Below are 27,540 nucleotides of genomic sequence, written 5' to 3'. Positions count from 1 at the left end.
GCAGACGCTTTACCATCTGAGCCACCAGGGAAGCCCTATCCTATGGTAAACCATCATGGAGAAGAATATGAAAGTGCGGCTTCCCAGGTGACGCGAGTGGAAAAGAACCTGCCTGCTAATGCAGGAGACCTAAGAGATGCTGGCTTGATCCCTGGCTCAGGAAGATCCCCTGGAGTAGGAAACGGCAACCCAAACCAGTATTATTGCCTGGGAAATCTCATGGACAGAGGAGCCTGGCTACAGTCCATGGGGTCACAAAGAGTCGGGCATGACTGAGTGCATACACACATACAAACACACACACACGTGTTATATACCATACATACACTGTACAGCAGAAACTAACACACTGGTATAAATCAGCTACACTTTAATTAAAAAAATGCTTTAATGGATCACGTCCTTCATTTAGCCTCTGAATACTCACTGCGTGTTTACGAACTGTCACGTCTGTATTTCAGGGCTGGGCACACATTAGGGAACAGGAGAAGGCTCTCATTCTTAAGGGCTCACGGTGGACTGGGTCCTGACACACGGCTGCTGAGCGTGGGAGGCAGCGGTGCAGGGGACGGGGAGTGAGCGGAGGGTCTCCAGCCCAGCCGTGGCTGTGGCTGTGGATCTGGGGAGGCTTCCTGAGGGCAGGAGGTGGCGTTAGCGGGGCACACGAGGTGGGGTAGGGCCTTTGTCCTGGATGCTGGGGACTCAGGTGCAGAGGGGAGAGGCTCTGGGACGGCCGGGCAGTCGCAGAGCCTTCATCAGGGCAGATGCTCAGCCTGGGGGTGGGGGGACCAGCGTCGGGGGCGGCAGGGTTATGGGGTCAGGGTCGGGCTTCCCTTACCAGTGATGCAGCCGGGGGCAGGATCGACACGGGAGGCGACACAGCCCCTCCGTTCCGGAAGGTTCTGGAGCAGGGCAGACTTGGGCTGGGAGGCCACACCAGCGACTCTCACAGGGCCCAGTGGGCGGTGATGGTGGGAACACGAAGGACGGGATGGGGTCCAACAGTATCAGGAAAGCAGGAGGCGCAGGACCTGTTGCTGGATGGGTCAGGGCAGGGATGAGGGGGACCGTGGAATCTGGGATGCCAAATTTCTGACCTGGGCAGTGGAAGAGATGTGATCCCTTCACTGAGGGGCAGTTACTGCAAGAGGAGCACAGAAGGTCTGGGTCCAAGTTCTGAGTCTGGGTCAGTTCACGGCAGGCACGGCTCACGTGGGCAAGGACCACAGTGAGACCTGGGTCGGGGAGACGGCAAATTCAAGTATACCCTGGACTTGGCTTATCAACGTGAGTGACCTACACTCATTAAATCAGGCCCAGCTGAGGACGTGAAAACATAATTCCAGCTGTTACTGGCCATCAGAGCCATTATGGTAAAAATAAACCATTCAGACAAATGATGAGGTTTCCAAATTGAAGAACAAATAGGAAAATCGATTCACAAATTTGCTAATTGTCCTTTATAAGTGGAAAGAACTGAACTGAAATGGATTTTAGCCATGATATACACAAAATAAACACAGTGTAAAGTACATAGAACTGAGTCTGGTTTTTTTTTTTCTTAACTGACTCATGGATTAATTGTGCTCACTCGCATCTTTGTTCTGTCGTAAGGAGATGCCTGCATCCCCTAGGTGTCAGATGAGTGAAACAAAACCTCATGGATTGTGGGAATAACTATGTCATAGGGCAGAAAGAAGACACTGGTATCAAGACAAGTTCTTTAGAAAAGTGAAGTATTGTCACTTTTCAGAATTTATAGTTGATTTCAATAATCAATAAGGGCTGACATGATGTTATAAAGGAGTCCTGGGAACTCGGTTTTGAAGACAAGGTGGGAAGAATCAATTATTTGCACACAGTTGATAGAGATGTTGCTAAATTGTCTCCAAACATCTTAGAGGCATCTTGTTTCACGCGAGCTGTTTTCTGCCTGGCGCCCTGCCCTCTCTGTGTTGTTCACCAACCCAGACGCAGCACCCAGAGGACCAGTGAGGACACGCGGCACGGAGGCCCGATGTCCCCTCTGACACTGAACGGAAGGACGACGCCTGCGCCTGGCGGGACGAGAAGAGGGTGCTTCTGTCGTCCGACGTGACTGGGGAGACCCACCGGGTCCCACCCGTTGGCCAGGACGCTCAGGCCGGCCTGTCCTTCCTGACCTTGTTTTCAATAGTGAAATTCACTGCTTTGTATTGAGATCTTTCATAGCATCACAACCTATTAGGAGTTTCCCAGGTGGCTCCACAGTAAAGAACCTGCCTGCCAATGCAGGGGATGTGGGTTCAATCCCTGGTCAGGAAGACCCCCTGGAAGTAACAACCCACTCCAGTATTCTTGCCTGGAGTATTCCATGGACAGAGGAGCCTGGCGGGCTACGTTCCAGCGGGTCGCAAAGAGTTGGACACGATTTATGGACTAAACAACAACAACAACAACATAGCATAACAACGATTTTAAGAAAAAAAATAGGACTCAAAAATCCAGAATTCCTTCCAAGTGTTGCTCACGGTCTGAACCACTCAGGTAATGAGGCAACAAACTTGTTAAATCCTAAATTGTTTTAGTTTGTAACATAAAGCTTTTCTAGTTTCCATGAATCCTGGACCACGCGCCTGTACTCCTGACATTTAGTTTTACTTTCCCTTCTGGATCCCATTCATTTACCAGGTATTTGGCGACAACCCGACTCTGCTCGGTTGCAGCCGTGGGCCGGGGAAAATCAAAGTGAGATGAAAAACACTCTGTCCTTGAACAGCTTATGTTTGGTCTGGGAAATAAAGTTACTCAAAAGTGAAACAGATGAACAATGAAAGGAGGAAGCTGATTAACTGCTACGCTAAGTGGGGCTGACAATATCACAGTGGTTTAGAGAAAGAAAAAGTCATGGTTATTCCATGGAGATGGGAAGATGGAACCATTACCTTGATATGTTCCAATTGTGAAACATTTTAGGAATTATGATAAAGAGGTGTTCCTTCCACCCAAGTGGGAGATGTCCACAAAATAGCCTATAAAAGCCCATTACGGACACTAAAGAGAATTCTTAGCAGCACAAATACTGTAGATCACTCCCAAGGCCGCTGAAAAAGAAATCTCCAAATGTCCAGAGCCGGATCTGCGCATAATGGGGACTGATGGGTTTGCCCATGGCTGCAACTGCAACCATACCCTCCAGCCTCACATCCTAATGTTTAAAAAGGTTATTTTAATTTATAACTGCCTTGTTACATTATCTGAGGAATCTATCACTAAATGCACTCTTTCTTAATGCAGAACTCTGGTCCTGCTTCTAAATTCTATTTGATAGATCATCCTGAACTTCTCTAACCTAATATTCCCAAGGCTGATGTGGGCACCCTTCGAAATGAGATTCTTCATAAAAAATAATACACTGCTTCCATCACAATTGCATTAGGGAAGCTGTGATGAGGAAGAGAACATGGTTTATCTCCACAGACCTAAGTGCACAACTAGGTCAGGCCGGTTTTCAACCCCAAATCCACCTTCTTCTTAACTGCTCTGGCTTACAAGTAAATTCTGGGCAATCTCTTCTGAGGGTTTGCAGCTGAGCCCCGGAGAAATGGCGTGTGCACAGTGCTTGGAAACCAGAGGGGCGGGGGGCACCATCGTCCTGAGGGCCAGCTTATCCTCACATATGCCCGCAAAGAGCGCCACACTGGACTTCTCCTGGGCTGGAACACACGTCTACTGAATGGAATTCCTAAGCCTTGCATTTGACATTCTCTTTTCAATTTTTAATGAATATGTAATGAGGCTTATCCTACGAACTTTTGGAAGTGGGTAAAATGCCCATTGCCTGGTCAGGTTCAAACATTTATCCTTCCCCATATACATGTCCAACAGGGTATTTTTAGTCATAATCTTATTTAATAGACGGTGTATTTCCCATGTTCCTGTACAGTCTACCTACTATTTTTGATGGCTGTATAATTGCTCTTCCTGTCAATGGACCATACCTCACCAAATTGCTCTTCTATTGATACTGATTTTCCAGCCTTTAAAGCTATCATTATAGGTAACAGCATTATGAATGCCTGTTTGTGATGCAGCTTTTGGCGTCCCTTTAAAGGGGCTTTGTGTTCAGCTGGTAAAGAATCTGCCTGCAATGTGGGAGACCCGGGTTCAATCCCTGGGTTGGGAAGACCCCCTGGAGAAGGGAAAGGCTACCCACTCTAGTATTCTGGCCTGGAGAATTTCATGGACTGTATAGTCCACAGGGTCACAAAGAGTTGGACACGACTGAGCCACTTTCACTTTCATTTTATTTGCTAAAGGGCAGGAATGTCTTTATGACTCTACTACAATATTTTCATATTGTTTGGGAATGAATTTTCTCTTATGAGCGCCCCCCCTTCATACAGCATGATGAAAGTTAAAAAGAAATCTGCACCGAATGATAATTCACTAATATGAAATGTAGTATTTCCTGCCTTATCAGTAAACAAGGATGTCACAAAACCATCAATGATTTCCAGCCTCCAAACGTAAACTTCTGAGCCGGGAGGGTGCCCAACAGGGAGAAGAACAAAGCCTGGGATTTGCAGGTGTCAGCTGTCGCCGCTCCCGAAGATGACCGAGGAACGAAGGATGCAGTGAAATCAAGCAGCAGTATGCTGGCCCCAGACAGGTGAGGTGGAATGAAGAAACGATTTCACTGAGCCCAGACTCTTGCAACTTCCCGCATTTAGAAGAGTGCTGCTGCTGCGTCGCTTCAGTCGTGTCCGACTCTGTGCGACCCCATAGACGGCAGCCCACCAGGCTCCCCCGTCCCTGGGATTCTCCAGGCAAGGACACTGGAGTGGGTTGCCATTTCCTTCTCCAATGCATGAAAGTGAAAAGTGAAAGTGAAGTCGCTCATGTCCGACTCTTTGAGACCCCATGGACTGTAGCCCACCAGACTCCTCCGTCCATGGGATTCTCCAGGCAAGAATACTGGAGTAGGGTGCCATTGCCTTCTCCATAGAAGAGCGCTACATTCCTTAATTTGAGATATCAGGTTTTCCCTAATTAACAATAATCTTTGATATCCTGACTGCCTCTCCCCTCTTTATTACAGACTTCTATTTACCCTGCCTCTCCACGCCCCCTCCTCGGAGGCGTTCTATCCGGGCTACTGGAGACGCAGCCTCCCAGGCCTGAATAAGCAGAACTCTCAACTTTCAGGTTGCGTGTTTTTTTTTCAGTAGGCACTAATTACACTGCTCTCCTCACTTTCTCTATAATCCTACGGCAACAAAGTTGCCTTTATGTTTTCTTTTTTTTTAATTTTTAATTGGAGGATAACTGCTTTAAATATGGTGTTGGTTTCCCCCATAGATCAACATGAAGCAGCCACAGGCACACGTATGTCCCCTCCCTCTTGGACCCAGCTCCCACCCCACCCCACCCTGATCCCTCTAGGCTGTCCCAGAGCACCGGTTTGAGCTCCCTGCGTCACACAGCGAATTCCCACTTCTCTCTGTTTTACATACGGTCGTGTATGTTTCCATGCCACTTTCTCCATTTTTCCTCCCCCTCCCTCCTGGTCCACAAGTCTGTTCTCTCCGTTGCCCTGCGAACAGGTTCATCAGTACCATCTTGATACAACCATGGTGGAGAACAGCATGGAGAGTCCGTACAAACGAGGAATTGAACTGCCATATGACCGAGCAATCCCACTGCTGGGGTATACCATATACCACACCTTTGTGTTCAGAAATCCCATGCGTTCAGGGACCCTGCCGGTCAAAGGGAAAAGCCATGGAGCCACTTTCTAACCATCTCTTTCATCGACGGTGACCACTGGGGAGCTCTGCTTACGCGCCATCCATTCGGGTTAATTGCCGGAAACAGCTTATTTACTTGAGTGCAAGTGACTATTAAAGTGACGGAGTCCCTCAGAGCCGTGAAGTGATAACATATTGCGTTAAATCTGAAGGGTACCCTTGGTGGAGCTGGTAAATCACTCACTAAACTGGCTCCATCCATTATCTGAGGACACGTCAGGTGATTTCCCTCCCCGTGAATTAATTTCTTGGCTACTGTCATGGACTTCAATGCCCATGATGAATGTTTTTACAATGAATACCAAATTAACCCAAACTGATTAGAGGCTTTTATGTTATTAATGGGATGTCACTCTGGCCTGGTCCTCTCCACATCTACGACAGTTTCATTAAGTAATCTCCACTTGCTGGAAAGATCAGTCTTTCTCCCCTCGTGGGACTTGTCAAACGCTCCCTGCCTCCTTGGTTCCCAGAGCAGTGATGCCCTTGGGGGCTGTGACCTGGGGATGATGCCCTTGGGGGCTGTGACCTGGGGATGATGCCCCTGGGGGCTGTGACCTGGGGATGATGCCCCTGGGGGCTGTGACCTGGGGATGATGCCCTTCGGGGCTGTGACCTGAGGATGATGCCCTTGGCGGCTATGACCTGGGGAGGGAGCTGCCCTTTTTCGCTCAGTTTCTGGGTATGGTTAGGGTAGGGAACAGTCAACCAGCTGGAGGTCCCAGGGCGGGGGCTCTGTTTTACCAAAGGGAGGAGGAGGCAGGAAGTCTCACCCGCTTTTTAGCGTTCAAGTTTTTTTTTTTAATTCCCCCGCCCTGCTTTACTGAGACGTAATTGACACATGGACTGTCCAAGTCTCAGGTGTGCAGCGTGTGGATCTGACACACCTCTCTACTGCAAAACAATCTCCACCAGAGCGTTGTGGGCACCTCCACGTCCATCTAGTCACTTAGCCTTTCCCAAGTCAGACAGACAAATGGCGTGTGACCTCACTTGTGGGATCTGAAATCTGAACTTATGGAAACTGAGAGCAGAAAGGTGGCCACCAGGGGCTGGAGGGTCGGGCGGGGGGAGATGACGGTCAAAAGGAACAAGCTTCCAGGTAGAGGATGAGCACGCTGGGGAACCACTGCCTGGGGTTCCTGTAAGGAATGTATCCTCTCTGTCTCTCCAGGGATCACCCTGGTGGGGCATCAGGGCAGGGGAACCGTCCCTGGGAATGGTCTTCTCTAAAGACACAGACATCTGAAAACCTAGGTGGAGTCAAAGGCCGAGGGAGGTGATGGCGTGTCTTGTGAACAGCAGCCCTTCCCCGAGAAGAGTCGGAGGAGTGTCGGGGAGGAGACAGCCTTAGCCATGCAACGGGACTCTCGGTTATAGCCAGCATCTCTCTAGTCTATCAAATGCAGCCTCACTCACCTTCCCGCACAGACCAGACCCTCAGCTGATGGTATTCTTATTTTTTTCCCATTCTCTACATTTTGGTTAAGCCAAGTAATAATCCTAATAACCACAGCAACAGGAAAGCCGTCACTCAATGAACACTTTCCACACGAGGTTCCACGCCACGTGCTTTAAACGGATTAACTTAACCCACATGGTGACCCCTACAAGATACACACTGTTGTCCCCACTTTACAGATAAGGAAAACTGAGGCTTTGAGAGGTTAAGCATTTTAATCCAGATCGCGGCTTTAAAGTGTCAGAAGCAAGGTCTGAACGAGACCCTGTGACGCCAGTGTTTTTATTATGACTGGTCCTTGATAACCAGAATAAACTGAAGAAAACTTTCTGAGGTCTAAGATGAGGACCTTCAGATTCTGAGATGGATGAGGTGGTTGTGACGCTAGATCAGGGCTTCCAGGTTCCAATCGGGGTTGGGTCCTGGGCTCCCTGCCCGCACTGCCCACAGTCTGAGCTCACAGCCGCAGGGTGAGCCCCTGCCACTGGCCCTTCTGTCTGCACCTGGCCGCCACCCTGAGAGCTGAGGGTCCCCCCGAGGCGGCCAAGCTCTCTGCAGGTGCCCACCCCTGCGAGGCGCGCTCCACTCCTCAGTCTGGTCTTCATTCATCTCCATTCATCTCTCTGCCCTTCATTCCACGTGATCACATGCTTACCAGAACAATCTCTTCTTCGAGCCTCTTCTGTTGAATTACTGACATTTTGGTAGCATGAATTTTTACAATGTTAATGAATTGTTTAAAAAAAAACCCACTTTCTTTAAACTGAAAACTCGAATGATCCAGCGTGAGTGCAAATGCCTTCAGCTCAGATTTTCCTGAACCCTTCACTAACTCTCAGAAACGTGTCAAGATGCTGTCCTGCGGGAGGAGGCATGAGCCAGCGCCAATGAATGGGAGAGGTAAGACCCTTGCTTTTCCTTTCTTTTTTTGGGGCTGTTAACATTTTAGAAAGAAAAATAACCTGTTGATAAAGCAGTGTTGTTAAGTAGGTAGGAAAACAGCACTGAGACAGAAGGGCTCCTAAGAAGTGGATTTTTTTAAAGGCTTAGTTTCCTTAGAAGGGACTTCAGACTCACAGCTGTTACACTGCTAACAGGCACAGTCATGACTGAGGTGGAGGGCGGCCCAGGGCTCTGCAAAGCGGTCCTCACGAGGTAACCAGGACAACACGGGTGCACACGTGTCCACAAAGGAAGGCTGCGGGGAGTCGGGGAGGGAAGCCCGATGGACGTGCGGGGCTAGAGGGGCTCAACACTGGCAGCAGGTGACGGCGTTCACCCCAGGAGGAGGCCCGGACCTCAGGGTCCCAGCAGGGCCCGTGCTGAGAGCTGAACCGGACAGCAGGTGATGGCGTTCACCCCAGGAGGAGGCCCGGACCTCAGGGTCTCAGCAGGGCCCGTGCTGAGAGCTGAACCAGACAGCAGGTGATGGCGTTCACCCCAGGAGGAGGCCCGGACCTCAGGGTCCCAGAAGGGCCCGTGCTGCGAGCTGAACCTGACAGCAGGTGACGGCATTCACCCCAGGAGGAGGCCCGGACTTCAGGGTCTCAGAAGGGCCCATGCTGAGAGCTGAACCGGTCTGATGAGTGCCACACCCAGAAAGCAGGGAGAGACCCGAGGGGCAATGGGCCCGTTGGGAGAGCTTTGTTCCAGGGGAATCATTTTATCCAGACTGGAGGGTCCAAGAGGCCCAGGCAGTTACTCATCTCCTGCAGCTCCTGCTGGGGCCAGAACACCAAGTCTGGGTGGAGTGGTCGGAAACAGGGTGCTCTGTGCTTAGTTGCTCAGTTGTGTCCGACTCTTTGTGACCCCATGGTCTGTAGCCCGGCAGGCTCCTCTGTCCGTGGGATTCTCCAGCAAGAATACCTGACAGGGTTGCCATATCCTCCTCCAGGGGATCTTCACAACCCAGATCGAACCCATGTCTCCTGCATCTCCTGCATTGCAGGCAGATTCTTTACCTCTGAGCCACCAGGGAAGCACCAAAACTAGCTAGTAAAAGCATGAGTCGCTCGGTCGTGTCCGACTCTGCGACCCCATGGACCATAATCACTGTTGTGAGGACCACAGCCTCACGCCCTGGGAGGTGATGGCTAAGTCGACACCCTCTGCTGAGTGGGGACGCGGAGCCGTGAGCACGCCTTAGTTTCCTGCCGCCGGGGTATCACATCCCAGCCCCGGCTGCTCCCCAAGGACAGCGCTAGCCCCTCCGCCCCAGGTCCCCTCACCACCCTTCTGCCTGCTCTTCACTGCACAGTTCTGAAGACGGACACAGCATCCCTTTCAAAGCTGTGCACCTGTCCCCATCACGGGAGCAGACCACGCAAAGAGACACCCAGCTCTTGGTCTTTGATCCACAGAGTGGACCTGCACAGACCCCGGCCCCAAATCACTGATGTGGTCTGCTGCCCTGCAGTCAGTTACAGAAGTTTCCATGTCGCTTGGTTCTGAAAGAAAACACTGCTATGCAGCAAACCCACCAAGTTCCCTGCGCTCTCGAGCCAGCCCACTGCGGGGCCCTCAGAGGCCTGAACCCCGAGTGTGCCATCAGCCGTAAGCGCAAAGCAGGCCACTGCGGCTGCCCTTGGCGTCTGTGTGATTTTGTTAGACGTTTCTTGCAGAGATGACATACAGGGAAATGAAAGGATAATTTAATCATATTCTAGATCAGCAGAGACAAAACCTCACATAAACAGACGAACATGCAGGGAGGGGTGGGCAGGACGTCATGAAATGATCAAAGAAAATGGGAAGTCTCCATTAGGCAGACATTCATCTGCTAGAGGATAAATGGAGAAAGATACAGTTTGGAGAGAGATTCTGATATAGTTTATGTTTCAGTGTAAATCACTACATAGACTGACTGAAAAAGACAGAGGAGGGACTTCCCTGGTAGTCCAGTGGTTAAGAATCTGCCTTGCAATGCAGGGGACTCAGGTTCGATCCCTGGTCAGGGAACCATGATCCCACGTACCATGGAGCAACAGAGCTTGCATGCCACCGCTCTGGGCTTCCGCTACTAGAGAATTGCGCGCTGCACTAAAAGATCCCTTGTGCTGCAATAAGACTTGATGCAGCCAGGTAAACAAGGAAATAAACATGCATGTTACAATTTTATTTATTTTTTAATTGAAGGATAATGGCTTTACAGAATTTTGTTGTTTTCTGTCAAACCTAAACAAACATTTAAAAAAGAAGAATGGGAGGAAGAGGAAGCCAGGAGGCAGCTGTTCAGCGTTGAGCGTCTTTTCCCACTTAATCCCGCTTAACCCAGCCAAATCCATTTTCCCATCTCGAGGCTTTCAGCAGATAATGCCGAGTTCTGGGAACCACCCGGTTACCCCTCAGGAAGAACACAGACCACAGGCCGGCACTGCTTCAGCAGCGACTTTCTGGCAGAATGGACGCCTCCCCGAGGTCAAGTTTCTCCCTGTCCTCTCTCAGCGCAGGGGCCGGTCAGGCCGTGCTCACCTCCTATGATGCGATCTGAAGGTCAAATGAAATTTACCCTAAAGGCAAGAACCAGTAATTGAAGGCCATGTGGAGGCGCGGGAGAAGATGCCTTTCAGCCCCTCCTGGTGGCCCGGGTCACTCTCCTGTGGTTCAGGGGGTCCCCAGCCCAGAGGCATCGTGGGGATCTGGCCACACGGGGAGGAGGCGGTGCCCGGAAGGGCCTTGCTGAACTTTAACTGCAGCTGTGTTCTCTGCTCCCAGAGGAGAAGTACTCATTTCACTCTGACTCATTATAATTAGAGTCGATTTCCTTTGGGGAGCAATATTTACTTTTAAAAATAAAACAGCAATGAGAGATCTGTGAGTGTTTGCAAGGCCTGCTTGTGGGTTTCGAAATGTCTTTGCCAAGAGCACCCACTGGGAGCACCTGGCCCCGGGGGTCAGGCTTTCCCAGCTGAGCACAGCCAAGAGGGCATTGGGTCCCGTAAACATTCATGAACTGGTGCCTTTCAGGGAAAGGCTGCTGACTCCTGCTCCAACATATAGGATGTTTTCTCAGCGCAGAGACATATTGCCTTCTAGACTCAGTACAAGAAAAACAGCAAAGTTAAAAAAGTTTCAAGTCTCAGATTCCAGGAGCACACGAGTAGTCCTGGTACTAAGGCCAAGTAGCAGCAACCGTACTTGACTGAACCTTCATTTCCCTGAAGCAGAAAGGAAGCTGAACTTCCTTCACTGTCAGTCATACCCTAAATATACATGAAGGTGTAGATGCATGGTGCTTCCCTGGTGGCTCAGTGATAAAGAATCTGTTTGCAATGCAGGAGACCCGGGTTTGAGCCCTGTGTTGGGAAGATCACCTAGAGGAGGAAATGGCAACTCACTCCACTATTCTTGCTTGGAGAATCCCATGGACAGAGAAGCCTGGTGGGCTACAGTCCATGGGGTCGAGAAAAGTCAGCCACGATAGAGTGACTACACTTGATTTTCTTTCACACATAGATGCTAGCTATTTGCCTCCATCCAATTGTTTTACATGTAAGTGGTTGAGAACCACAAGAATATATCAGCTGATTATTCATCTGTCCATTCATGCATTCACTTTAGACCTCAACAGTTATTTCCCACGTGCCAGGCATGGAGCTAGATGCTCAGAATCCACAGATGGAAAACACTCGGGGCTTAGACCAAGGGCCACCCCCCGGGGAGAGATGTGTGGGCAGGAACTCGTGTGTGAAAGGAGTTTGTGTGGTGACACTGGGGTGCCCAGAGGGGGCCTGGCCACGTGGGCAGAGGGCCAGAGCAGCTTTCTCAAGGAAGCGGACCCTAGTTCTGCCACTGGTTACTCTTTAGGAGGTGAAGGTAATAACGTCCATAATCACCTAACCCAGCCCTGACCACGGTGCAACCTGGCCTGAGTCTTAAGCACTTCAGTCTTCTACAACCTCCTATGGAACTGTGGTTTTTTTCCTTGCGCAAGCATCAGCGGCTTTGAGCAAAGACGACTCTTCTCTCCTGGCTGTGACTGACTGGTGGATGGGCGTCATTCTGCGAGTCAGCTCGTGGCTCCCTCCTGCCCTCTTGTCACTGGTTTAGATCCATTAAATGTGCCTTTTGAAACCTCCGCTCAGTGTGTGCGTAGCACAGGGAACACTCGGGCAGCAGCTAACACAGCCGGGTGGCCTACACCCTCCTGCTTCTTCAAATCAATTCGAGGCAATGGAATTAACACACAACTGAGAAAAAATAATTGTACTATTGGGGAAAGTAAGAAAATTTTAATTCCTAAGACAGTAGGCAGCCTGTTCAACAGAATCTCACCCCAAGGTTTTTAACATGGTCATTTTCTGCGCTATTTTAGGAAGAGTTTTAAAAAGGCAGCTTTATTAATCGGCTCAAAGATGTAGAAGAAAATGGTCCGCCGCCATGCCACCTGATCTTCAGGCTGCAGGCGCTTTCCGGAAGGGGTGACGTGACCTTGTCACCAGGACTGACGAGTATCACCCGGTTTTAGACAGAAGCAACACTAGGGATGAACCCGAGTGCTCACCTCACCCAGATCTTTCACGTAGGAGCTGGGCTGGCCGAAGGCAGCCTGGCATCTAGTTCGTGAACTCCCAGGGTTAGAACCCACATCTTTTAGCTACTTGTTCAGACCCCTTTTTGCTACACTGTCTTGGCCATTGGGTATCTTGAAACGTCTTAGTTTTGCCAATTTGAGTGGGAATCCGTGGAGCTTTCTGGCATAAAGCGGAGATGGCCCCAACAGTTCTGGGCGTTCTGCAGATGCTGCACGCTGGGAGCCCAGGTCCACAGCAACTGCAAATCTACTTTTCTCATGAAACCCTCCCAAGGAAAGAACCAGAGTCCCATGAGCAGAACCAAAGAGCATTTCGTGACTCCACCATTCTGACCATTCCCATCGGCTGTCCTCTGATGAGGTCCATCTCAGATTCATGGTTAAGTCGACAGTCAACACACGTGGCCCAGTCGGGGACTGCTTTAAGGAAAGCAGGTACCAGAACCAAGGCATATGCTCTTCCAATTTCAACAGAGTTCTCTAGCAAAAGAGATGGCCATTTACATATGCAGATGTCCTGGTGTACTTTTCCAAAACATAATTCACACAGACACAGATTCTGAGCCTAGTGAGATACATTCAGTCTGTAAAACATTAACTTCATCAACGCAGACACTTGGTCACTGAAAGCAACGTGCTTACCAGCTGCTGACCCTTGGGGCCCCATCCCGCATACTGAAGTTTTGCGTTGCTGACTTCCGGTGGATCCAGGCTCTGAGGGTCCCTGAAAGAAAAAAGCAAAGAAAAAGGTGGGAAATAAGAAGGTAAGATGATGTAATATTATCTTCTACCTGTAGCTCACTCATGTTTCCTCCACCACATCATTTTCAGAGCTTGTGTCATTCAATTAAAACATCTCATTCAGCCTCCACTAGGTTTCTTCAGATATATATATATATATATATCTTACATGAAACTGAAATAGGCTGGTCATTGCTTACCTTCCATAGTAAATACTCATCAAGAGAGAACATGCAGAGAGGTGTGTAGACCAATTTCTAAAATATCCCTAATAGTCAAAATTAAAAACGGAAGTGCGCAGCTCTGCAGGGATAACTCCCCACAACTTCCATCTCCATCTTTGGCTTTCCCCTGAGCTGGCTCATTCTGACCTTCCCAAACAGCAGCCTCAGGACAGAGTCCACCCTTTAGTTTGTGCTGATACACAAGAAGGGTGGGGTGGGGGAAGAAAGAAGTGGCGAAGAAGGGAGGGAGGAAGAGAGGGACAGAGACCTGAGGAGAGAACGGGGGCAAGCACAGGAGGAGGATTTTTTTTTTCTTTTAAGCATCACATTTTTCATTCTTAATTTATTAATATGCAAAATGCCACACTTAAAAAAAAATTCTATGTATTTAAACAAAGGTCCTAGTGAATAAGTCACAGTAATAAAAGGAAAAAACCTAACACTTTTATAAATATTAACTATTTCAGTGTATGTTGTAGCTACCACTGTGTACTCATGTAGGAAAGACTGGACTTCGACTTTCTTTCAGACATGTCTGCCGCACATGCCAGGGTCTGCAGGGGAGCACCTGTCACTGGAATATAGTGCTTTTTGTGCAGAAGGCACAGCTGTGAAGGTGCCCATTTGTCTAGAGAGACCAGGGTTGAGCGGTCTTAGGAAAAGACAGATGCTGGGTTTTAGGAGCTGCCTGAACCAAGGTGAAGTAAGAAGGGAAGGGAGGTGAGTGAGATGGGCAAGAATGTGCTGATTCAGAGCTTCGATCAGTAGAAAATTCTAAAGTATTAATAAATGCTCAACAGCACTATAAGGACGAAACAGAGTACACTGCAGACTAAACAGTGTTAAGGGAGACAGGATAGTCTGTAAAGCCCCCGGGTTCAGGCATTGCGGAGACGGGTCTGGAGAAACCGCGGAAGCCTGAAGGTGGATGCTGAGGAGTAAGCAAGACTGCCAAGGACAACAGTGGTCGCCGGAAGGCGGACACCCAGGCAGGAGGGCCTCTTCAGTCCAGCTTCCAGATGACTTGTGACCAACTCTACCTCTGTACGCGTTAACATTTCAAAGCATTTTCATAAACCTAAGTGTTTAACTCTCTAACATGCTGTAGGGAAAGGCTTTCTAAGGCTGACTCAAAACCCAGCAGTGATCAAAGTGAGGTAAATTTACATAACAGCACCTGTTCTGCATGACAAAAACCACAAACAAAAGATAACTGGCAAACTGGGAGAAAATATTCATAACAAATGAATGGCTAATATCACTATTATATAAAGAACTCTAAACTATCAAGGTTATAAAAGAACAAACAAAAAGAAACACAAGAAAAAACATGAAAAGATAGTTCACAAAAATACAGAAAAATGTATTAAAAAGGACTCAAATGCATTCAAAATTAGAGAAATATAAACTGAAACTACACTGATATCATTTCTCACCTACACACACACACACACATACAGATAGATCCAAAATCCAGATATGTGTGTATCTACTGGTTGGTACACATAGCTACATGCCCTTGCTCTATTCATGGAGAAGCTTAGACCCAGTGACACCCAGGAGAAAACAAGCCCACCCTGTACCCTCATCCTGGTCTCTGAGCACCATCTTCCAATTAAAAAAGAATAGGGCTCCCAGGAGGAGAAACCACAAACAGGCTAGAACAGCAAAAATGCAGGATGAGTCTGGAACATCTCATGGACCAGAAAGTAAGGAAAGACTCAAAAAAGATAGAGCTTGCTAACAGAAGGCAGAAGCTAAAGCTCGCACGGCCAAAGGTAGAATAATCTGAGCAACAGAATCATGAACAATAATATTGACTTGACCCAGAGAATAAATATTCATGAGCCTTACTAATATAAAGAATCAAATACATAACTAGGTGGGGGAGGGGAGAGCAGCTCTTCCTCATAACAGAATTCCAATCAATAAATGCAGAAGAAGGAAAGAGCATCCCCCTTGGGGGAACAGCAGAGCGATGACTGCTGCAGACAAGATCCATGACGGATGCTCGTTAGCAGGGAAAGTCTGAAGAGAAATGATTTGCATAGTCTCCAAGTATCTCCTGCAAGATACTTATCACCCCAAAGGAGAAGATAGCAACTTCCCAAGGAGAAACCTGGCAGACAGCAACTTAACCAAAAGATCAAGGTCAGCATCACCAGAAGTAAAACATGTCAACATCAGGACCGCCCACCAAGATGCACTGAGAAAAACAAAACATCATATATATGGTATTGTCAACTGGCGAAAGTGAAAATCGCTCCGTCATGTCCGACTCAGGCCAGAATACTGGAGTGGGTAGCCCTTCCCTTCTCCACGGGATCTTCCCAACCCAGGGATCGAACCCAGGTCTCCTGCATTGCAGGTGGATTCTCTACCAGCTGAGCCACCAAGGAAGCCCAAGAATACTGGAGTGGTAGCCCATCCCCTCGCCAGCGGATCTTCCCAACCCAGGAATCGAACCAGGGTCTCCTGTCTTGCAGGCCGATTCTTTACCAGCTGAGCTATCAGGGAAGCTCATTACTGGCAAAACCCATTATCAATTTCCAGGGAATAAACATAGAATCTGGGTAAAAAAAGAAATCTAACCTTTTTTCCCCCTTGTGCTTCATGTAATCCCACTTGCTCACAGGGGACCAGGTGCAGGGCCTCGCCCCTGGCCCTTCAGACCACCCGAGTTTCTGGTGTGAAATTGCTGCTCCGGCACCCCACCTCAGGGGCGTGTGCAGAGACGCGGCACACGTCTCTGTGATTCAAGATGGCGGCACCCGTAGGCCGTGCGCAAAGGCGCGGAGTCGGGCACTGCGATCCGGAGCGAGAGCCCCGCCCCTCCTGGAGCCCCGCCCCTCGAGCCCCGCCCCCTGCCCCTGACCACACTTGAAAAAGCAGACCTGCCAGAAGAGCATGTGTTCTGAAGGCCGACCTCCCACCTCAGCGTCCTTCCAGTCCTTACACCAGAGGACAAAGCTCCCCTCTGCTGCTGAGCTCAGACCCTTCTCCTTCTACTGGCTCCACACACGGCAGGAGGGCCGCTGTTGGGAACCAACTGGGGTGGGTCGGTAAGAGCATCTTTGCTAAGAATGCATAGCCTCTCTCCAATCATGAATAAACTTCAGACAAACCCGGATGGAGGCGCTCAGCCAAACAGCTGACCGATGATCTTCAAAACTGACCTTTCTTCCCACAAAAGGGAAGGGAAGACGGAGGACATGCCACAGCCTGGAGGGGGCTGAGGGGAATTACTACCTGCAAGAACATGGGATTCTGATACAGGGAAAAAAACATTGACGGAAAAGCTGGTCAAGGGCAAATGAGGTCTGCCATTGAGTGAATAACATTGTACCAGCGTTAATATTCTGTTCCTGATAATAACACCATAGGTATGAAACACTGATACATTAACAGCAGGAGAAGGGGAGTGAGGCATAGAGGAGAACTCTGTACTATTTTTGCAACTTTCGTTCATCTAAAATTACTTCAAAATAAAAAGCTAAAACTATTCTGAAGAATCTTAGTAGCTTATAGCTCGTGGGTTATAAAAATTATTATAGTACGTAATGAAAAGTTGGAGAATTTCCCCAACCCTGACATACTGTGATACTGATTCAATAATTGAAAAACCATGACTTCTGTATCTAACACAGCATCAGCACTCAATACACACATTTGAATAAACAAACAAGATGGATGGACTACAGATGGATGGATGGCACTAAGGGAAATAACTTTAGCAGGTTTAAAGGTCTAATGAATTCACCTGTCCTGGGTTTATAGAATTTTCGAAGCACAGACGACAGGGTAGGAGATCAGAAAGAAGTAGCCTTGCTTATTACTGAAAATTAGTTTGTTCGATTATGATACCCTAGGATATCATAGAATACATCTAGGATCCTCACAATAGCTGATGAACTTCTCTCCGATCTAACAACTGTAAATTCCTGTAAAAATTTCCATAAGTGCTGCCCGGAAATCATACCTCCAGTAGATAAATGTCTCAGAAGGCTGGGTGAGCGCCAGGCCAATGTGCCCGCCCACGCACACGCGTCCAGCCTCATTACCTCCGCTCCCCTGTGCTCAGGAGACCCTTTCTCCTTCTCTAGAGACAACAGACAAGTGTCCACAGCCTGGAGGCAGCAAAGTTATAGGAAGAACCTCAGGCTAGCGATCAGAAGTCTAGCGCCCAGGTTCCAGCTTCCTGATGCACACATCATGTGTCTGGGCTGATCACACGTGACCACAGATCCCGTGATTCAACAGGATAGGATATTGTATATACTGATGGCAGGCAACACAGCACTTGAAAGTCGAAGTGTTTCTTGCTCGGTCGTGTCTGATTCTCTGTGACCCCATGGACTGTAGCCCGCCAGGCTCCTCTGTCCGTGGAATCCTCCAGGCAAGAATACTGGAGTGGGTTGCCATTGCCTTCTCCAGGGGATCTTCCCAACCCAGAGATTGAACCTGCGTCTCCTGCATTGCAGGCAAATTCTTTACCACTGAGCCACCAGGGAAGCCCATTATCTAGTACATACTTGATAAATGCCCATTTACTCACTGGTAAACTGGTGAATCCCCTGGAGTAGGAAATGGCAATCCACTCTGGTATTCTTGCCTGGAAAATTCCATGGGCAGAGGAGCCTGGAGGGCTACAGTCCATGCGGTTGCAAAGAATTGGACACAACTAAGAACTGAGTGCACAGAGACACACACACACATGCACACACACACAAACTGGTAAATATTCAAGTCGACTATGCACCACAAATTCTATGTAATTTTAACAAAAGGTCCAATCACTTATCAGCTGTAAGGACAAATTTACAGAACTCAGCAACCCAACACGTGACCTATATTCCTGTATTAGACTGGAGCTTGGTACAGAAAAGTTAGCTCTCAACCATACCCTCCCCATCTATTTCTGTAAAATAAACCTGTATTTTTGCATCTGCACGTGATTGTGTCAGATTCTTTTGCTTTCACGTTAAAAGTGCATCTCTTCCAGCCACCCCCTTCCCCTCCTCCTGACACACCCAGACTCCTGGAACCAGCAGAGAAAAGCACGGAGCCAACCAGAGTCTCTCCCCTCACTGGGACTAACCCACCTGTCGCTGTCCTTACAACTAGGGCTTGGGTGCTTGCCACCCTCTCGACACCAACTCCAATCTTTCCTCTCTCTTCACGTCCCCTTTTATCTGCTGCCCCCTTCCTCCTCTGCTCTGAGCAGAGGCCCACCTGTGGGGCAGACGGGAAGGGGACTGGTTCTGGTCACCTTCCAGGAGGAACCTGCTGCTTCTGAAGGAAACGGCAGCCCACTCCAGTATTCTTACCTGAGAAATCCCATGGACAGAGGAGCCTGGAGGGCTACAGTCCATGGGGTCGCAGAGAGTCAGACACGACTGAGCACACACGCACACACACACACACACACACATGAAGTTGATTTACAGTGCTGTGTTAACATCTGCTGTACAGCAAAGATTAAGGTACACAAATAAATACATTTTTCCATATTCTTCCCCATTATGGTTTATTACAGGATGCTGAACATAGTTCCCTGGGCTGCACAAGAAGACCTGTTTACTCATTCGTTATGTGATAGCTTGCATCTGTTAATTCCAAACTCCCAATGCATCCCCCCCAGCCCCTTCCCTCTGGCAATCACAGGTCTGTTCTCTACATCTCTGAATCTGTTTGGCAGGTAAGTCCATTTGTGTCATATTTTGGATTTCACATAGAAGAGACATATATGGTATTATTCTTTTTCTGTCTGACTTACTTCACTTAGTATGATAGTATAATCTCTAGGTCCATCCATGTTGCTGCAAATGGCATTATTTCAGTCCTTTTATGGCCAAGTACTATTCCACTGTATATGTACATACACCACACACATTGTGCTTTCTCCTTCGTCTGTTGATGCACACTTAGCTTACTGCCATGTCGTAGCTGCTGTACGTAGTGCTGCTATGAACATAGAGGTTGATGTATCTTTTTGAATTAGGGTACTTTCCCATCTACATACGAGACAAGCCTACCAAAGGACCAAAGAAAACACCATTTCATTCATTTATGGTTCACCCCTTGTCTTTTCTTCAGAACCTCAAGAAGCAGATCACATGCAGGGGTCATTTTCTGACCTTCCACCCTTTCTCAACCTAGTGGAGTGTGGCTTCCATCCCACTGTGGAGCTGGGCTGCTCCTAAGGTCTCCCATCACGACTGAGCTGCCAAACTCTCCTTCTGTGGGCTCTTCTTCTGCCTCCTCCTCGAAACTGAGTGTCCTGGGCTCCACTGGCCCACCTGCTCCTCCCACTGCACTCCCACCCTGGTGATCTCCTTATGGTCATTTTTGTTGTTGTTCAGCTGTTCAGTCATGTCCGACTCTCTGCGACCCCATGGACTGCAGCATGCCAGGCTTCCCTGTCCATCACCAACTCCCCATGCTTGCTCAAACTCATGGACATTGAGTTGGTGATTCCATACAACCATCTCATCCTCTGTTATTCCTTTCTCCTCTTGCCCTCAATCTTTCCCAGCATCAGGGTCTTTTCTAATGAGTTGGATCTTTGCATCAGGTAGCCAAAGTAGTGGAGCTTCAGCATCTGTCCTTCCAATGAATATTCGGGGCTGATTTTTGTTTAGAATTGACTGGTTTGACCTCCTTCCTGTCCAAGGGACTCTCAAGAGTCCTCTCCAACACCACAGTTCGAAAACATCTATTCTTTGGTGCTTAGCTTTCTTTATAGTCCAACTCTCATGTCTGTACATGAATACTGAGGAAAAACCATAGCTTTGACTAGATGGACCTTTGTCAGCAAAGTAATGTCTCTGCTTTTTAATATGTTGTCTCGGTTTGTCATAGCTTTTCTTCGAAGGAGCAAGTGTCTTTTAATTTCATGGCTGCCGTCACATCCCCAGTGATTTTGGAGCCCAAGAAAAATGGTCTCTCACTGTTTCCATTGTTTCCCCACCTATGTGCCATGATCTTCAGTTTTTGAACGTTGAGTTTTGAGCCAGGCTTTTTCACTCTCCTCTTTCACTTTCATCAAGAGGCTCCTTAGTTCCTCTTTGCTTTCTGCCGTAAGAGTGGTGTCTTCTGCATATCTGAGGTTATTGATATTTCTCCCAGCAGTCTTGATTCCAGCTTGTGCTTCATCCAGCCTGGTATTCTGCATGATGTACTCCGCATAGAAGTTAAATAAGCAGGGTGACAATATACAGCCTTGACATACTCCTTTCCCTATTTGAAACAACCAGTTCATTGTTTCACATCTGGTTCTAACTGTTGCTTCTTGAGCTACATACAGATTTCTCAGTAGGCAGGTAAGGTGGTCTGGTATTCCCATCTCTGGAAGAATTTCCCAGTTTGCTGTGGTCCACACAATCAAAGGCTTTAGTGTAGTCAATGAAGCAGAAGTAGATGTTTTTCTGGAATTCTCTTGCTTTTTCTGTGATCCAACTGATGCTGGCAATTTGATTTCCGGTTCCTCTACCTTTTCTAAATCCATCTTGAACATCTGGAAGTTCTCGGTTCACATACTTTTGAAACCTAACTTGGAGGATTTTCAGCATGACCTTGATAGAGTGTGAGGTGAGTGCAATTGTGCGGTAGTTTGAACATTCACAGTCATGGTCAATCTCAATTCCTACTCTGAAGAGCACCAAGATCACATCCCAGCCCAAGTCTCCCTGATACCTCAGATGGCATACAGGGCATCTCCACTGGGCCATCCCCTAGTCCTCAGCACTGACACGAGTGAACTGAGCCCTTTCTGCCTCTGCCTGGTCATGCAAGCTGGGAACCTGCTGCAGGCATCTTAGAGGTCAAGCAGCCAAAGCTATGAGTTGTGGGTCAAATTCTGTCCCCCCAGAGGAGATGCTGAGTCCTGACCTTATTTTTAAATAGGCTCCTGGCTGACATCATCAGATTAAAATAAGGTCATTCTGGAAAAGGAGAGAGGCTGATGGAAATCTAGTGGCTGGAGTCTTCATAAGAAGATGTGATGCACAGAACAGACACAGAGGGAGAAGGGCACATGACGATGGAGGCAGGGATCGGAGCGAGGTGCCCACAAGCCAAGGCGTGCCAGGGCCCGAGTGCATCCTCCAGAGGCCGGAGGAGGCAAGAAAGGGTCCCCCCCGAGAAGTGTCAGAGGGAGTGCGATCTCGCTGACACCCCGATTTCAGACCACTGACTTTCAGCACTGGGAGAGAATAAATTTCCATTGCTTTAAGCCACTCGGTTTGTGGTAACTTGTTACTGCAGCCCCAAGAAACTTCATTTCTCAGAGCAACTGAAGCCCTGAGTAGTAAGTGATTTGCTCAAGGACACATAGCTGATTAACTTTTGTTTGAAGATTAATCTCCTGCTTTGGTCAAAGGGAAAAAAAAAGTCTCAAATTGACGGAAGAACAAAGCAGGAAGCCGCTCAGAGAGGAGACCAGGGAAGCTTTGTCTGCTGACTTCTCGCTGTGCTTTCATATGGCTTCACGTGGAGGAGGCTTCTCCATCACAGAGGCCCGGATGCCAGCTCCACACGGCTCCTCCAGCTGCGGGGACCACTTGCAGATCTCTCTGCCTTGAGCCCAAGACTGGTTCCCTGTCATCAAATGATTTTCCATCATGGGCTAGGTTAGTCTCAAGGGTGAGTGTGTGTGTGTATGTGTGAGAGAGAGAGAGAGAGAGTGAGAGATACACACAGAGAGAGAATAAGAAAGAAAATGCAGGAAGCTATGGATTTATTTGGGGATTGGTTGGTGCCTTCTACCCTTTTGCTATCTTCCTTTCTATTTACTATTTATTTTAAAGAATCCATGGTAAGCTCTGTGATGAATCATCTCCAGGATAGAGATGAATTGGTTAAAAAATGATTAAGGAAGAATAAAATTATCTGGACTTCCTATATCTCAAAATAATCATGCCATCCGTTCTTATTTTGCTTATTTGAGCAATAAACAAAATGGGGCATAAATCATGTTGAATTTTGAAAAGTAAATTAATGTAGCCAAGTTTACTCATTTATCTTCCAGTGCGAGTTTAGGGGATTGAAAAGCTTCCCAACAAAAATGGCATTTGGCAAAGAAAAGCAAAAAAACTGCTTATTTGGTTCCTAAACTTTTACGGTGAAAGACATCAAAAAATAGCATTATCAGTGTGGAATGAAGTATGTACTTTGCATGGTGGGTAATATAAAAATAAAAGATACAGTCCTAGTCGTAGCATAGGGTCTGACACATTGTAGATGTCTATGTATACTGACTAAATAATGAACAAATGGATGGGTGGATGGATGAAAAAATAGGCTCTAGTCTAGGGTTTGTGATGTCTTAAGCCAATTCAGAGCTTAAAGATTTGTGTTATCATTTTTATGTACATCTTAAGTTACACAATTTAATCCTTTAGGGCAGGCATCCTTCTAGGCACAAGCCCTTCCTGAATGGCCAGCACTTGAGTACATGTCTTACCATTCATTTTAAGATGCTTCTATATCTATGATCTACGGGAAGTTCCTTTCCTTGTGAAAGATCTGGACATTGAAGTTTCCAGGCAGAGAAGCTCTACTCACTGAGAGAGTGACTAGCGGAGGCTTGTTCTGAAATGTTTGTAACATTGCCACCCACCCCATCTACAGGGACACTCTGATGTGTGAGTGTGCACTCAGTCACTCAGTCGTGTCTGACTCTCTATGACCCCATGGACTGTAGCCCCCCAGGCTCCTCTGTCCATGGGGATTCTCCAGGCAGGAATACTGGAGTGGGTAGCCATTCCCTTCTCCAGGGGATCTTCCCAGCCCAGGGATCGAACCCGAGTCTCCATGTCTCCTGTATTGGCAGGCAGGTTCTTTACCACTGAGCGATCTCAGAAGTCCCATACTCTAATATAAATGATGACAAACACAAGTATTAAATAAAACCACACAGGAAGATTAGTTTTAAATACAAGGAGAGGAGAGGGAGGAGGAAGGGGAGGAGGCAGGGAGGAGGAAGGGGAGGAGGAGCCCTCCCTCACTGCGGCTGCTCCAGGCATCAAGCCTCACCGGCAAAGCCTAGGTTCAAGGTGACCTCTGCTCTGCTCATGACCTGGTGTCAAGCCTTCACGCTCTTACTGCCTCCCCAGGATGCACTCCCAGTATCAGAATTCCCATGCTTCCCCCTGGAAAGGGTGGACAGTCTCAGAGGGGATGACAGCAGGCAGCAAACCCGAGCTCCCCGCTGCCCCTCTGGAGGGAGGGGGCGGCATCTGCATGGGGAGGGAGCCCACCCCTGTCCTTTTCCCCACCACACCCAGGGGCCAGTGTGGGCTGTGTGAGCCAAACTGAAGGGGCCCAGCCTGGTCAGGGTGCAGTCCACGTGCCTCTCAGCCTGGCCCCCACACCCTCCAGAAGGTCTGATGCTCAGAGAAGGCCCAGGCACGCCCCACAGTGCCACGCAGGGCTGCCACTCTGCAGGGCCTGTGGGACCTGACCTTTCCATGCTCTTCTCCCCACATCACCACGTGCCTCTCCTTGCTCCCGCTCCTCCAGGCCCTGGTCTCTAGGAGCACATGTCGTGTACTCGCGGGTGTCGTGTACTCGCGGGTGTCGTGTACTCGCGGGTGTCGTGCACTTGCGGGTGAAATCACAGCGGCAGCAATGGCCTTCTGAGTAGGAGGGAACGTGCCTTCGGATCAGACACGGGTGAAATGCCAAGAGCCCCACGCCCAGGCTGGGTCGCCTTCGGGTGAGACGCTCAACCTTTCTGAGCTCTTCCACTTTCTTCTCTGTGAGATGGGGTCGTTCCTCAGGGGACTAAGGCAAGGTGTAGGTGAGCAGACCCAGCAATGGTCCCGGAAACCAGGGCAGAGGTGTTACCGCTGTGACGTTTCTGCTGATGACAGTGGAGGAGCTGGGGGCGGGGGAGGGGGCACGATTCACTCGTTCAGGGCTTTTCCAAAGTAAGACGGTCCCTGTGGCCTAAGGCTCTCGGACTCTCAGGCACCTTCCGTTCAGGGGATGCTCTGCAGGTGGGATGGCAGTGTGGACGCCCTCTGTGTTCACAGCGAGTGTGCCAGTCTGGGCGTCTGAGTGAACTCCTCCTTTAGAATAAACACATTTGTTTACCTTCTCGGAGGTTCCACCTTACACCATGCAGCAGTAAAAACAAGTTTTTGACAGCATGGTATTGGCATGAAAACAGACATGTGGATCAATGGAACAAAACAGAGAGTCCAGAAATAAACCAACACACCTATGGTCAATTAACCTTTGACAAAGGAGGCAAGAATATACAGGGGACAAAAGACAGTCTCTTCAGCAAGTGGGGTGAGGCTGGACAGCCACACGTAAGTCAATGAACTTAGAACACCAAACACAAAAATAAATCCAAAATGGCCTGAAGACTTAAATAGAAGACACGATACCATAAAACGCCTACAAGAGAACAAAGGTAAAACTCTGACAGAAATTGTACCGGTGTTTTTGTAGGTCAGTAAACAGCTTTCCCTGGTGGCTAAGCTGGTAAAGAATCCGCCTGCAATGCATGAGACCTGGGTTCAACCCCTGGGTTGGGAAGATCCCTCTGGAGAATGGAATGGAACCCACTCTACTATTCTGGCCTGGAGAATTTCATAGACTGTATAGTCCATGCGGTCACAAAGAGTCGGACACAACTGAGCAACTTTCACTTTCATTTCTCCCAAGACAAGAGAAATAAGAGCAAAAATAAATAAATGGGACCTAACCAAACTTACAAACTTTTACACAGCAAAGGAAACCATTAACAAAACAAAAAGACAACACACAGACTGGGAGAAAATATTTGCAAATGATGTGACCAACAAGAGCTTAGTATCCAAAATACACAAACAATTCAACAACAGAAAAACAACCCAACAACAGAAAAACCACCCAATCAAAAAATGGACAGAAGACTAAAAGGACATTTCTCCAAAGCAGACCTACAGAGGGCCAAAAGGCACATGACAACATGCTCATCATTGCTATTTATTCAGTTCAGTTCAGTCGCTCAGTCGTGTCCGACTCTTTACGACCCCATGAATCGCAGCAAGCCAGGCCTCCCTGTCCATCACCATCTCCTGGAGTTCACTCAGATTCACGTCCATCGAGTCAGTGATGCCATCCAGCCATCTCATCCTCTGTCATCCCCTTCTCCTCCTGACCCTAATCCCTCCCAGCATCAGAGTCTTTTCCAATGAGTCAACTCTTCACATGAGGTGGCCAAAGTATTGGAGTTTCAGCTTTAGCATCAATCCTTCCAAAGAACACCCAGGGCTGATCTCCTTTAGGATGGACTGGTTGGATCTCCTTGCAGTCCAAGGGACTCTTAAGAGTCTTCTCCAACACCACAGTTCAAAAGCATCAATTCTTCGGCGCTCAGCTTTCTTCCCAGTCCAACTCTTGCATCCATACATGACCACTGGAAAAACCATAGCCTTGACTAAACGGACCTTTGTTGGCAAAGTAATGTCTCTGCTATTTATTAGAGAGATGCAAATCGAAGCTACAATGAGGTGCCACCTCATGCCTGTCTGCATGACCATCATTAAAAAGTCTACAAATAATAACTGCTGGAGAGGATGTGGAGAGAAGGGAGCCCACCTGCACTGTTGGTGGGACTGTAAGTTGGTGCAGCCACTATGGAAAACAGTATGGAGATTCCTTCAAACACTAGAGTTGCCATTTGATCCAGAAAAAACTCCAACTTGAAAAGATACACACATCTGTATGTTAATAGCTGCACGACTCACAACAGCCAAGACACAGAAGCAACCTAAATGTCCATCAACAGACAAATGGATAACGATGTGGTCCATACACACAGTGGAGTATTACTCAGCCACAAAAAGAATGAAATCACGCCATTTGCAGTTAGGTGGATGGACCCGGGGATTATCATACTAAGCGAAGGAAGTCAGAAAAAGACAAATCCCGAACGGCAGCACTTATATGCGAAATCTAACATGTGACCTAAACGAACGTACCTACCAAACAGAAACAGACTCACAGACACAGGAGACAGACTAGCGGCCGCCAGGGGTGGGGTGGGAGGGGGTGGGGAAGCGCTGGGAGTTTGGGGTCAGCAGATGGAAACTATTCATGCAGAGTGGATAAACAACAAGGTCTTGCTGTATAGCACAGGGAACTATATTCAGCATCATACAATAAACCATAATGGAAAAGAACATGGAAAAGAATATATATGTATAACTGAATCACTTTGCTGTACAGCAGAAATTAACACAATACTGTAAATCAGCTACATTTCAATAAAATTGAAAAAAAACAAGTGTTTGATCATTTCAAGCGCTCTTTTGTTCCTGCTTCTAGTAAAATTCCAGGACAGAACAAAAGAATAGAAGAAGGATGCCATAGAACGCATGCTTACAGGAAGCCAGTGATTCCTTCTTGGCTTGCGTCTGGAGTGAAATGAGCTCCCAGCCGTGGAGACTGGGGAGAACGGGAGTTTTGAGGAGACAAGCCCTTTGAGGAAGTGCATGGAATGAGCAGCCAGCTCGGAACGGTGCTCTGGACCCCTCCCCCTCAGAGGGTTTGCACCTCCTCCCCGTCCCTTCCTGCCACTTCTCACCCTCTCTGCCTGCTCACAGGCATCGGTTCTGAGTCTGGGGAAATGTGCGATTATGGGCTCAGAGAACACATTGCTCAAAACCCTTTTATCTCAGGTGTGGTTTCAGCGAACACAAATGGTGTAAAAGACAGGTACTCCAAACCTGGAAACTCCAGAGCTATTTGAGAGCTTTCTTCTGTGATTTAGAAGCAAGATTGGCACTTGTACAA

The 27,540-nt window shown here is 48.2% G+C and overlaps 1 protein-coding gene across 1 annotated transcript in view; it reads right to left on the bottom strand.

The window, feature by feature from the left end:
- The window catches only part of DPP6 (dipeptidyl peptidase like 6), a 785,445-nt gene that overhangs the window by 150,299 nt on the left and 607,606 nt on the right, over nucleotides 1-27,540 (bottom strand). The window contains exon 7 of the mRNA XM_055591348.1: nucleotides 13,427-13,508. Coding sequence (XP_055447323.1) covers nucleotides 13,427-13,508 — 82 coding nt within the window. The remainder of the gene's footprint in view (nucleotides 1-13,426; nucleotides 13,509-27,540) is intronic.

The sequence above is a fragment of the Bubalus kerabau genome, chromosome 8 (genome assembly GCF_029407905.1).
Source record: "Bubalus kerabau isolate K-KA32 ecotype Philippines breed swamp buffalo chromosome 8, PCC_UOA_SB_1v2, whole genome shotgun sequence".
Taxonomy (NCBI): domain Eukaryota; kingdom Metazoa; phylum Chordata; class Mammalia; order Artiodactyla; family Bovidae; genus Bubalus; species Bubalus kerabau.
The sequence above is the reverse complement of the archived record's forward strand: the minus strand, read 5'-3'. Positions and strand labels throughout refer to the sequence as shown.